Here is an 11,512-nt window from a genome sequence, read left to right on the forward strand (position 1 = left end):
AGGAGATAGAAATGATCTGGGTGTTTGAGGCTTCTGCAACACAGGCACATTAGCAGGTTCATGCACAGGTGAACTTAAAGGAATCAAATGCACACGATTACGCCTCACAGTCCCTTGTGGTAACTCCACTGTGTATGATCGGGGTGTAGAGTGATTTTGGATAACAGTGCCTGTAGTTTTGACATCAGTCACCCAAACTTGCTCTCCTGGGGACAGGCTGCATAAAGGTTTTGCGCGGTGGCGCCTGTTGAAGTTTGCCATGTCCATCATCCTCTTCTCCCTTTCCTTTTGAGCGAGCAGTGCGTTGTCCGGCAGTGTGGGCTCCAGCTGCGATGGAAGCATCGGCAGTGTGGTTCGCAGACGTCTGCCCATTAAAAGCTCTGCAGGGCTGTATCCGGACTGCAGTGGTGTAGCTCTATAGGCAAGAAGAGCTAGATAAGGATCAGCTGCTTTTTTCAGAAGATTTTTTACAGTCTGCACAGCACGTTCTGCTTCTCCATTACTTTGCGGAAACTTGGGACTGCTTGTGATGTGTTTGAAGCCGTATGCTGCTGCAAAGTCTGTAAAGATTCGACCTGAATACTGTGGCCCATTATCAGACATGAGGACCTCTGGGATGCCGTGACGGGCAAAGAAAGATTTCAGGTGAGTAATGACATCGTTTGATTTTGTCCTGTTTAACAAAGCAATCTCAACAAATCTAGAGTGATAGTCAACAGCGAGAAGGTAAGTTTCCCCTCCCAGCTCGAAAAGATCTGTGCCCACTCTCTGCCATGGGCGGGCAGGGTATTCTGTTGGCATGAGTGGCTCACTGTTATTGTGTCTTTCTTGAATACACGTTTTGCACTTGAGCACCATCTCAGAGATTTGTTGACTCAGCCCGGGCCACCACACTGTTTGGCGTGCACGAGCTTTACATTTTACCACACCTTGGTGTCCTTCGTGAAGTTTTTCCAGCACCTCGTTTCTCATTGCTGAAGGAATGACAAGCCGTGTGTCTTTTAACAAAAGGCCGTCTTCAACAGTGAGCGTGGCTCGGTCAGGCCAGTAATTTCGCAGTAAAGGCTCTTGTTTTGCATGTTCTGGCCAGCCTTCGGTGCACATGTCCATGACGCGAGCACACACACTGTCGCTTTTCAGTTGTTCCTTCAGTGTTTGCATATAAGATGAACTGACAGGCATGTTTGCTACAATACTGTCGACATATATGTCTGTGCTTTCCATTAGCTCTTTGTCTGACAGGTTCATTGGTTTTTTCAGAGGTGAGCGGGACAAAGTATCTGCTGTCCAGAGCGATTTCCCTGGGGCGTACTGCACAGTGTACGAGTAACGCATGAGTCTCATTCTGAATCGCTGGATCCTGGGTGGCAAGAGATCCAGAGCTTGTCCTCCCAGTAAGGAAACGAGAGGTTTGTGGTCCGTTTCAAGACAAAAATGTTTACCAATCAGGAAATCACGAAAACGCTCACACGCCCATGTAGATGCCAGTGCCTCTTTTTCCACTTGTGCGTATCGTTGTTCTGTAGGAGAAAGGGACCTCGATGCATACGCCACTGGTCGCCATCCTTCTTCCCACAGCTGCAAAAGAACACCTCCGAGACCATAGGATGAAGCATCTGCTGATACTTTAATGTCTCTGTTGGGGTCATACATTGCGAGCACTGGGGGTGAGGTCAGGGCATCTCGTAATGTTTTGAAAGCTCTCACTTGGTCAGTTCCCCAATACCATGCGTTCTTTTTGGAAAGAAGATCTCGCAGGGCTTTGTCTTTTTCAGCTAAATGGGGGATGAACTTGCCCACTTGATTCACCATGCCCAGAAAACTGCGCAACTCTGACACATTAGTTGGCTCTGTCATTTCTGTAATTGCCTCCGTTTTCTTCGGGTCAGGACTGATTCCTGTATCCGCTATGATGTGACCCAAGAAAGCAACCTTGCTCTGGGAGAGCTCGCATTTTTCAACATTCAGCGTTATGCCTGCTTTTTCCAGTCTTTGCAGTGTAGCATGGAGACGGGAATCATGCTCCTGATGGTTACGTCCCCACACCAACACATCGTCAATGTGACACACCACTCCTTCGAGACCCTCGATGACCTCCGCCATCATGCGCTGAAAGTGTTCGGGCGCTGAGTTGATCCCAAACGGTAGGCGGTTAAAGTGGAACCGCCCAAAGGGTGTGATGAAGGTGGTGAGTTTGGCAGACTCATCGGACAGGGGAATCTGCCAGAAGCCCATGTTGGCATCCAGTTTGCTAAACACTTTGGCTCCTGCGAGCATTCCGAGACTTTGTTCAACCGATGGCAGCACATATTTTTCCCTGCACACATACTCATTTAGTCCGGTAAAGTCTACGCAAAGTCTTAGCCTAGGGCTGTTTTTCTTTGGAACAACAACCATGCCGGCACACCAATCCGTTGGTTCCTCAACTCGGGTAATGACACCAAGCTCTTCCATTCGTTGGAGTTCCTCTTTTACCCTTCCCATCAGAGGCAGAGGAAGCCTTCGCGGAGTTTTGAGTGAGTACGGCACAGCATTCGGTTTGAGTTTAATGTGATAGGCCCGCTGCACTTTCCCTAGACCATTGCAAAGTTTAGGGTAAGTAGTCTTCAGAGTGTCCATTGAAACCGCGTCAACTCGCACCAGCAGGCCAAGAGCTGTAATGGCGGGCAGGCCTAGCAGTGGAGTGCTCAGGTTTCTTACAACATAGACCTTCTCTGTTGTCTGTTTCGCTCCGTAGTTGAGCTGTAGCTTTGTAAAACCTGCAACGTCCAGTGGTGTTTTTCCAGGGCCTAACAAAGGTTTTTCTGGCTGCTGGAGAACTGGTCTGTGTTCGTTAGCAAAAATCTTTGATAAGTCCGAGTCAGCTATTACAGTCACATCTGCTCCAGTATCCAGTTTGAAAGTGATTTTTGCATCTTTCACTTGTATGATGGCTGTCCACGCCTGGCCGTCACTGGAAACTGAGCCTAGGAAGAAACCTTGCTCCTCTTCCTCCTCAATACTTTGCACTGTCTTGCTTTGTCTGCAGACTCGCTGGTAGTGACCTTTTTTTCCACATAAATGACATTTTGCATCATTTGCTGGGCACTCAGGTTTCGGATGTGGAGAGCCTCCGCACTTGTAGCATTTGTTACTTTGTCTCTTGCTATATTGCTGTTGTGTTTTGACAGTTTTATTTTTGAACATGTTGAACTTTGTTTTGTCGTGCTTTTGTATCACTCTGTCAACTGTTTTCGCATTTACATGCATTACATTTGTTTCACTTCTCAAAGCTGACTGTTGCTTTTTGATTTCTTCTGACTGCCTGGCCATATTTATAGCTTTATCCAAGTCCAAGTCTTTTTCCATCTGCATGCGCTCAGACAGCCTCGTGTCGGCCAAGCCCACTACTATTCTGTCTCTTATCAGCTCATCGTGGAGCGGTCCGTAGTTACAGTGCTCTGCTAATGCATGCAAGGCAGTCACGAATGCATCCACAGTCTCATTCGGCTCTTGTTTGCGCATATTAAAACGTGCGCGCTCATAAACAACATTTTTCCTGACAATGAAAAAGTTGTGGAAGCTATCTCTCACTTTAGCATAGTCCCGTTGGTCTACATCACTTAACTTTAGTCCTCTCAGGACGTCATCCGCTTCGTCTCCCATACAATATATGAGAGTGTTCACTTGATTTTCCTCCGAGCTCGCAGACAGATTACTTGCCTGACGGAATCTCTCGAAGCGACGGACCCATCTTGTCCATTCGTGTGGTTTGGAAAAATCAAAGGGCTCCGGTGGTTGGATGCTAAACGTAGCGCTGGGAGTGCTAGCCGCGGTGCTAACTCCTGCCCTCGGACGATCGTCTACGTCGTCATTCGGCATTTTGTTTCCACCTTCCCCTTCTCCTCACACTCGGCAGATGTATGGAGTCTTACAAGTCACACAGCACTTCTGACACCATGTGTGATTCTTACTCTGAATCTGAATAAGTACGCGGGACCACTGTGTGCGGTAAGACCATCTCTTTACTTCCTGTATTACCATCTACCGGCATGCATTGCCAGTGCGTAACACGTAATTACACAATCAAACAGTGAACACATACTGCCCATACAACAAATGTACCAGAGACAATTATGAATACACCACAGCCTTCTTATTAAGTCATTTTTTGAACAGTAAAATATTTCTTCATGTCAGTATGCGTCCACATGTAGAGGTGACGTGGGCCGTGAGATTGAGACACAGACATTGGAGCCTCTTAATGCGTGTTTTGTTTGGGTTTCCACCGGCATGGAAACCAAAAACAGAGAGGGCATAGCCAAACATATGAAACAGGAAAAGACCGCCGTGTAATCCTTTATTTCAACAAAGTAACTGTATTCTGAATACCACCTTTTTAAATTGTAACTGTAACGGAATACAGTTACTCATATTTTGTATTTTAAATAGGTAACGGTGATTCATGTACTCTGTTACTTTCCAACACTGACTGTGGGACGCAATGAAATTAAAATTGAGGGTGTGTCAACAAAAAGGTGTGTAATAAATAATATTTAATTTGCATTTGATTTATGTTTAAAGAATGGCAAACAATCACATAATTTAGGACTTTGTTGTACATATTTGGCACAAAAATCACTGTAAGTGAAATATGTGGACACGAAATGTTGCTGCACACACACACAGACAGGTAGACGCTTATTAAATACATTCCTGTGACGTCATCACAGCGCGTCACCAGCAGCTGACCCGGCAGCATGTGGCGGACCGGGGCGACCTTGGTGTTCGGAGCGGGACTCGGAGCGGCGGCGAGCCGTCTGTTGAGCGCCGGAGGCTGGCGTGAGGAGGGGGGAGCCGACCTGATGAGCCGGGTTCCGGTTATCCCGGTACCGGGAGTCCCGACGGTGCAGGCATCAGAGCTGCAGGTGAGTGTGCGTGAGGTCATAGACTTCCGGCATTTGCTTGTGTGTGCTCCAAAAGTGTCTTCTATCTAGTTTTCCTAACATTGTTTCCTTGACCCGATGAGAAAAACAAGTTAGGAGACGCTTAACGTCTCTGCTTAACGACGTGACGCCGGATCTCCGAAGTGTTAAAAACTACAACTTGCAGGAGACTGACTACAAAGCGCGCATCTCACTTTAGCTGTTTGTGAGACCCACAGCAGACCGGCTCTCCTTCAGCCTCCTCTCATTTATCGGAGCTGCTGTTTTCACAGCGAACACTCGAGCCTGAGCTCACACTGGAGCCGCTGAGTCTCTCTGCTGGTTCTCTGACAGACCCTGCTGCTGTATGTCGGTAACAGCCAGTGGCGGTTCTAGCCTGTATTGCGGCCTGGGCGAACACTCCCTCTGGCATCTCTGTTTTGGACAGTACTATCCTCTATGCTGTTGTATGCAGAGGCAGCAGGTTGAGTGAACCACTGAACCACAAGCCCAGTAACGTTGTGAGGAGGATGGAGCTGAACTCCGTTAGGGTGGTGTCTGAGAGGCAGATGTTGTCCAAGATAAGGACAATCATGGATAATACCTCCCACCTACTCCATGACGTGCTGGCTAGTGACAGGAGCACACTCAGAGACTGAGATTACCCACAATGCACCACTGAACAACACAGGAATCATTCCTGCCTGTGGCCATCTCCCTGTACAACTCCTCCACCTAACACACTGTGAACACTGCAACAGTTACAGCCTTTTTACACACGCTCTTTTCTATTCTGGAATATTCTTGTCAATTTTCTTGATATTTATTTATCATCACCTCTGTTAGTCCTTGATATTTATAATTGAGTGATCTGTTTATATTAGTGCTGTTTCTTAAATGTGTAAAATCTGTAACATAATTTATTGTTTGCAGTTTAGTCTGTTACTGTTGCTATTTTTACCATTTCTTCTTGGAGCAACTGTAACCCACATAATTTCCTTAGGGATTAATAAAGTATTCTGATTCTGATTGTTTCAGGATGAGCTGCCATTATCCAATCACACATCTGCTTACCTGGATCTGTTGCTTGTTTCTCTTCTTTTCTCTATTTTCTAAACTGAGCACCTGATGGCTTTGAACTTTTCTTGTCCATCTTACATTGGTTTTAATTTTGCACTCCAGTATGAACACAAATCCCCCAACTCAAGGGTCACCACAACATAACCTAATAGACCTACACCTTAGTTCACAGATTTACTTTGTCGAGGGTTTATTTCTGGGATTTCACACAACCCAGGATTCAAATCATGAATACATGATGGGCTTGGATTTACAACATTATGAATGACATGTGCTCTATTTGGAAGCAGCAGGCCCCTCCCCTTTCGACGGGTTGTGTGTGAGACTTTAAATCATCAAACTGTAAATTATAAATTTTAAATTGTTATTGATCCTTTACCCCGAGTCCTAAAGTGTAGATTTATTTTCTTACTCTTCTTATATTTATTGTTTGTTTACTGGCACCGCTGTAACTGCAGCCTCGTCGTCTCGTCTCTCTATATGCTGGACTGTCTGTAGCGGAGATGACAATAAAGTTTACTTTGACTTCAGCACCGCGGAGGCGCACCGAGGACTCTCGTGCTCACTTTTCGTGTATAGAATTATGAAGAAACATCGGTGCAAATTATAAGTTTGTATCATGATATCTGGTGTTTTTGTGTTTGTTGCTTTGATTTTATTTTGCGAGTTGGTTATTAGACGCAGCTCCAGCCGGTCAGAGACTCCCCCGCCGCCCCGCCTTCCCTGTGCCGCAAGCAGCAGGCGCACCTCGCAAACGGAGGGCGCCCTTACTCCCAGCAAATAGATGATAGAAAACCGATCGGTGCCTACGCCATTCCCAATATGCGCTGGCTGATGTCGGGGCAGCATGAGTACGAGCAACTTTATTTTTTCTTTTTTGCCGATGCCCGTGATGCCGCCGCGGGCAACCGCCCATATCAAAAACCGCTACTGCTGACAGCACATCCTCCTGTGACTGTCACGTCACAATCATTTGGCTCACTGGGTAAAAAAAAATGAAATCCATGGTATGTTCTTCTATCTGGCTGCTGTGGAACTCGTTTCCTCCGCCCTGCGACTGCATTTCCTCCATCATCACTGATCCTAGCTGACCTGAAGCAAACATGAAGCTGTAACATAACAAAGGACATCAATGATCACTGGGCTCATACGGCATGCTTCATGCAGCAACTCAACAGGAAGTAGTTTTTATTCACGCAGGCTCCACCTGTGACTTTAACAGCTGCTCATAAAACTAGGAATATATCAAAATGCAGTTAGAAGGAACACTTACACCATCTGCTGCACGCTGTTCATGTCGATGCTGCAGCAGCTCCTTCAGGTGTGTGAGTCCATAAAAACACTGAGGAAGAAGACTTCCATATACTCTGGATTATTGATCAATTAGTGGGAGGAGTCTCTGTGTTCCCGATTGGCTGATTGTGTGTGTCTCTGTGTCTAGGTGAGTCCAGGTAGCTCAGGAGCTGTGATGAAGTATGGCTTCCCCTCACTGGGCAACATCAAGACCAGAGAATCCTACGTCACCTCCTACGACCCCCTCACGCGTACTGCATCCTGGGTAATAGAGCGGCTAAACCCCGCCTCCCTGAGCGGACTGTCAGACAGGAAGTACTGCGAGTTCAAAGAGGATGACAGGTGCGACAGGAACAGGGCAGGTAAAGTTTATGTTCACATCAGTGTTCTCCCACCGGGCTGTCAAACACAGGGCACGTGGGCCAGAACCGGCCCTCATGAGGTGCGAGCTGGACTCGCCTTTCTGCAGCTCCTATTGAGATGCTGTAAAAATCCAACTGTGCGAGCAGAGCTGCAGATAAACACCGTGACCCCAACTTTCCTTGCTTGAAAATTGTGGTCCGTGCATGTTAACGAGGCGACAGGTGAAGGACGTTCTTCTCTACCTGTGAAGTTGTTTGAATTCTTAACGTGTAACATCTGTTTTCATTCATTGGCAGCATTCATGTTTTCCACCGAGCGACCAATGCCGACTACAAGGGGAGCGGGTTCGACAGGGGCCACCTGGCCGCAGCAGCCAACCACAAGTGGAGCCAGAAAGCCATGGACGACACGTTCTACCTGAGCAACGTGGCTCCACAGGTGAGACTTTTTACCTGGACAGGCTCATCCAGAGTATTGATTACCTGATTGATTCTATGGATCTCTGGTGTTTGTGAGCAGAACCCTCACCTGAACCAGAACACCTGGAACAACCTGGAGAAACTCTGCCGCTCCCTCACCAAACGCTACCTCAACGTCTACGTCTGCACTGGCCCGCTCTACCTGCCCAGGTAACCTGCTGCCCATCCTTCTGTGATGACTGAGGGGAGGGGCTTGGGAATGACATTGTCAGGTGCGTGTTTCAGGCAAGAGGCTGACGGGAAACTCTACGTTCGATATCAAGTGATAGGACGAAACCACGTCGCCGTGCCGACACACTTCTTTAAGGTGAGGGTCACCCGCCGGATGATGTCAGCACTCCTGCCCGTCAGCTGGCGATAAGTTCTCCTGTCCCATGTGCCCTCAGGTGCTGATCCTGGAGCAAGCGGACGGCAAGGGGGTGGAGCTCCGTTCATACGTGTTACCAAACGAACCTATCAGCGAGCAGGTTCCTCTGGAGCGTTTCCTGGTTCCCATAGAAACCATCGAGCGCATGTCAGGACTCCTGTTTGTGCCAAATATCATGAAGAGGACCGCCGGCGGCGTACGGGCCATCGCTGACAGATGAGCTGCATTACCCACAATCCTCTGCTTCAGACTTCCTTTAATCACAGATCAATAACGTTCGAATGTTTATGAACTTAATTATTTGTGAACTATCAGTGTGAGCATTGCTTCTGATCGAACAAACACACAACATACCAAAACAATTTTATTTAATGTTACAAAGCATCTGCACCTTCAAAATAAAAGTCTTTTTTTAACCCACTCCCTGTCCCGATTTCAAATTGTTTTTATAAAGTCTGTCCACGGGGACACCACATGTTGATTGGCTGCAGGTCAGCTGTTGTCCAGCTCCACGTCGTCACTGAGCTCTGAGAAGATGTCAGAGAGCTGATAAAGTCTCTCCTTCTCCTCCTCTTCCTGCGCCTCCTGGGGCTCACACTTCTTCAGTCTCTCCTCCAGGACAGGGACGGCTCTGCTCTGTAGGAAGTCGATGATCTCTGAGAGACAGGCGATTACAGATTACTGCAGGCTCACCTGAACACGACACTTAAACCTGAATTACTCTGAACAACTGAACCTGAGAGCTTGCATGCTGCATTCAGGTGCTCAATGAAAACTGGGAAATCTGAGGGGTGTACTAAATGCAAGGACCACAGATCCAGGCTTTGTTTGAGCCCCAGTCTGAGTAACACCCGGGGTGCTCATCGCCTGTCTGTCCGCTCAGTTTGTGCTGCACTACAGCGCAGCTGCTCCTGACCAGGTGAGCAGTTTAGTTACCATTGTGATCGAACAGGTAAGAAGACTTCAGAGGGGTCGGGCTGTCTCAGGTGTGCTCCGGTTGGAGGTTTCTTCGATGCTCGACATGACACGACTTGTTTGTGTGGTTTGGTTTTGGAGAACAGATCCGGCGTGTCCTCGTGTTTGTGTGGTCGGAAACACACTGCACACAAACAGCTGAGGTCACGTGATCCGACACTCGGGTCACATGATCGAAGCTACACTCGGGTTTAATCTGACAGTGCGACACAAACAGGAAGTGGAACACACACCAAGCTCGAGCTGCTCACCTGCGTACGACAAACTCGTCCAGTTTGGAACTCTGGAAACCTTCAACCTGTAAAACATCTTCTGCACACACATCGGCGTCACAGTCCTGAAACACACACACAGGTGTGACACCACAATACTGCCTGTAGTACAGTCTATTGTGTACTTAATACTAGTTTGACCTCACCCGATGAGTCCAGCCACCTCGTCCCAGTCGATGTCCGCTGCGTCGTCCACATGCATGTTATAGAGCCTGAACACACACACACACACACACAGTGATGTCCATCATGACCGGAGGTTTGTCCTGCATTCTCATTGGCTGCTCAGCAAATGCTCTGATGGGTTCGCGTCACTCACGTGTTGATGAGGTGGATTTTTGCGGCGTACCCCTCGGCACCTCGGTTGAACACTCCCTTTGAGGACAGCTTAGACTTCAGCAGGTAGAACCTGGAAAACACCAACACCTGAGTTATACCTGAGGATCCGCTGCTGGCGTGGAATGTACCGGTCTGGTTCACGTGAGCAGCGGAGCACCGACCACTTGAGACGACACTGGATCCAGGACCGGGTCTCCACCTGCTCGCTGATCCTCTTCCAGGGCAGGTTGTTGCACAGCTGGTTTCGGCTCAGACCTGCAGGGCTCTGCTGGACCAGCATCTCCAGGTGAGCCCTGACAGCCTGCCAAAGGCGCAACTCTTCCTCTGCAGTCCAGGTACCGCGACCCTGAGCTGGGTGTGAGCGCACAGACAGGAGAGCATTTTCACGGCTGAGCAGAGAAATCTGTTCTACAGATCAATAACCGATCAATAACCTGCTCCGTCTCAGGTCACAATGAGCAGCTGGAATAAACCTGCAGGATTCTGACTCGGCGCTACGACAGCAACCAGATCAGCCCAACAAATGGACTTTCAAATAAGCATGGGGGTCGTTTACTTTAAAAAATTAAAACAAGTCACTAAAGATATCTGACCAAGTCGTCTAAGTACAGTCTGTGATTGACCACAGTGGAGTTCAGAGGTTAGGGGTCACAGGGAAGCTCACCGATGGTGTTGAAGCGTTTCTCCAGCGAGTAGATGCTGCGGTCCATCTTCTCTGAGATTCTCTTCCAGTCGTTGCCGTGGAGCTTCTGCAACTTTGTGAGAGAGCATAGCTCATCCTCAGAAAACCTGAATGAACACACCCAAATTGTGTCAGGTGACCGTCAGGTTAACGAGTCAAACATAAACCCATGAACATGCAACGTGACCTCTGACCTTCCCATGTTATTCCTTTCATCAAAAATCTTCTTGGCTCTGACGTAAACCTGATCACATGTCCGAGGAATCCCCTCAGCTGCAGACAGACAAGAAGATCAAAGGTCACACTGGGATCACTGATTTTAAAATCACAGCAAGACTTAATTATGGAGTTCCACAGGGTTCAGTGCTAGGACCAATTCTGTTTACATTATACATGCTTCCCTTAGGCAGCATCATTAGAAGACATAGCATACATTTACACTGCTATGCAGATGACACCCAGCTCTATCTGTCCATGAAGCCAGATAACACACACCAATGAGTTAAACTGCAGGAATGTCTTAAAGACATAAAGACCTGGATGGCCGCTAACTTTCTGCTTCTTAATTCAGATCAAACTGAGGTTATTGTACTCGGCCCTGAAAACTTAGAAATATGGTATCTAACCAGATTCTTACTCTGGATGGCATTACCTTGGCCTCCAGTAACGCTGTGAGGAACCTTGGAGTCATTTTTGACCAGGACATGTCCTTCAACGCACATATTAAACAAATATGTAAGACTGCGTTCTTCCATTTG

At 47.8% G+C, this 11,512-nt stretch overlaps 3 protein-coding genes across 3 annotated transcripts; 1 reads left to right on the top strand and 2 right to left on the bottom strand.

Annotated features, from left to right (window-relative positions):
• Positions 1 to 16: 16 nt before the first annotated feature.
• Positions 17 to 4,290, bottom strand: LOC121813280 (uncharacterized protein K02A2.6-like; the record flags this gene model as incomplete). The annotated part of the gene is given in 1 exon segment (XM_042216946.1): positions 17 to 4,290. A coding segment is annotated over 1 exon segment (3,845 nt), but the record flags the coding sequence as incomplete, so codon positions are not given.
• Positions 4,291 to 4,694: 404 nt separating this feature from the next.
• Positions 4,695 to 8,839, top strand: LOC102293679 (endonuclease G, mitochondrial). Its single transcript, XM_005952263.2, has 6 exons — positions 4,695 to 4,907; positions 7,426 to 7,619; positions 7,937 to 8,078; positions 8,160 to 8,269; positions 8,345 to 8,426; positions 8,506 to 8,839. The coding sequence occupies exons 1-6, from the start codon at positions 4,740 to 4,742 to the stop codon at positions 8,704 to 8,706; spliced, it is 897 nt and encodes a 298-aa protein (XP_005952325.1). The 5' UTR covers positions 4,695 to 4,739; the 3' UTR covers positions 8,707 to 8,839.
• Positions 8,840 to 11,141, bottom strand: LOC121813281 (transcription termination factor 1-like). Its single transcript, XM_042216947.1, has 7 exons — positions 10,949 to 11,141; positions 10,737 to 10,861; positions 10,234 to 10,423; positions 10,053 to 10,142; positions 9,880 to 9,945; positions 9,713 to 9,798; positions 8,840 to 9,142 (listed from the first exon to the last, which is right to left on the bottom strand). The coding sequence occupies exons 1-7, from the start codon at positions 10,954 to 10,956 to the stop codon at positions 8,979 to 8,981; spliced, it is 729 nt and encodes a 242-aa protein (XP_042072881.1). The 5' UTR covers positions 10,957 to 11,141; the 3' UTR covers positions 8,840 to 8,978.
• Between the last annotated feature and the right edge of the window lie 371 nt (positions 11,142 to 11,512).

Source organism: Haplochromis burtoni, unplaced genomic scaffold (genome assembly GCF_018398535.1).
Source record: "Haplochromis burtoni strain Fernald_Lab_line unplaced genomic scaffold, NCSU_Asbu1 Contig_1389, whole genome shotgun sequence".
Taxonomy (NCBI): Eukaryota; Metazoa; Chordata; class Actinopteri; order Cichliformes; family Cichlidae; genus Haplochromis; species Haplochromis burtoni.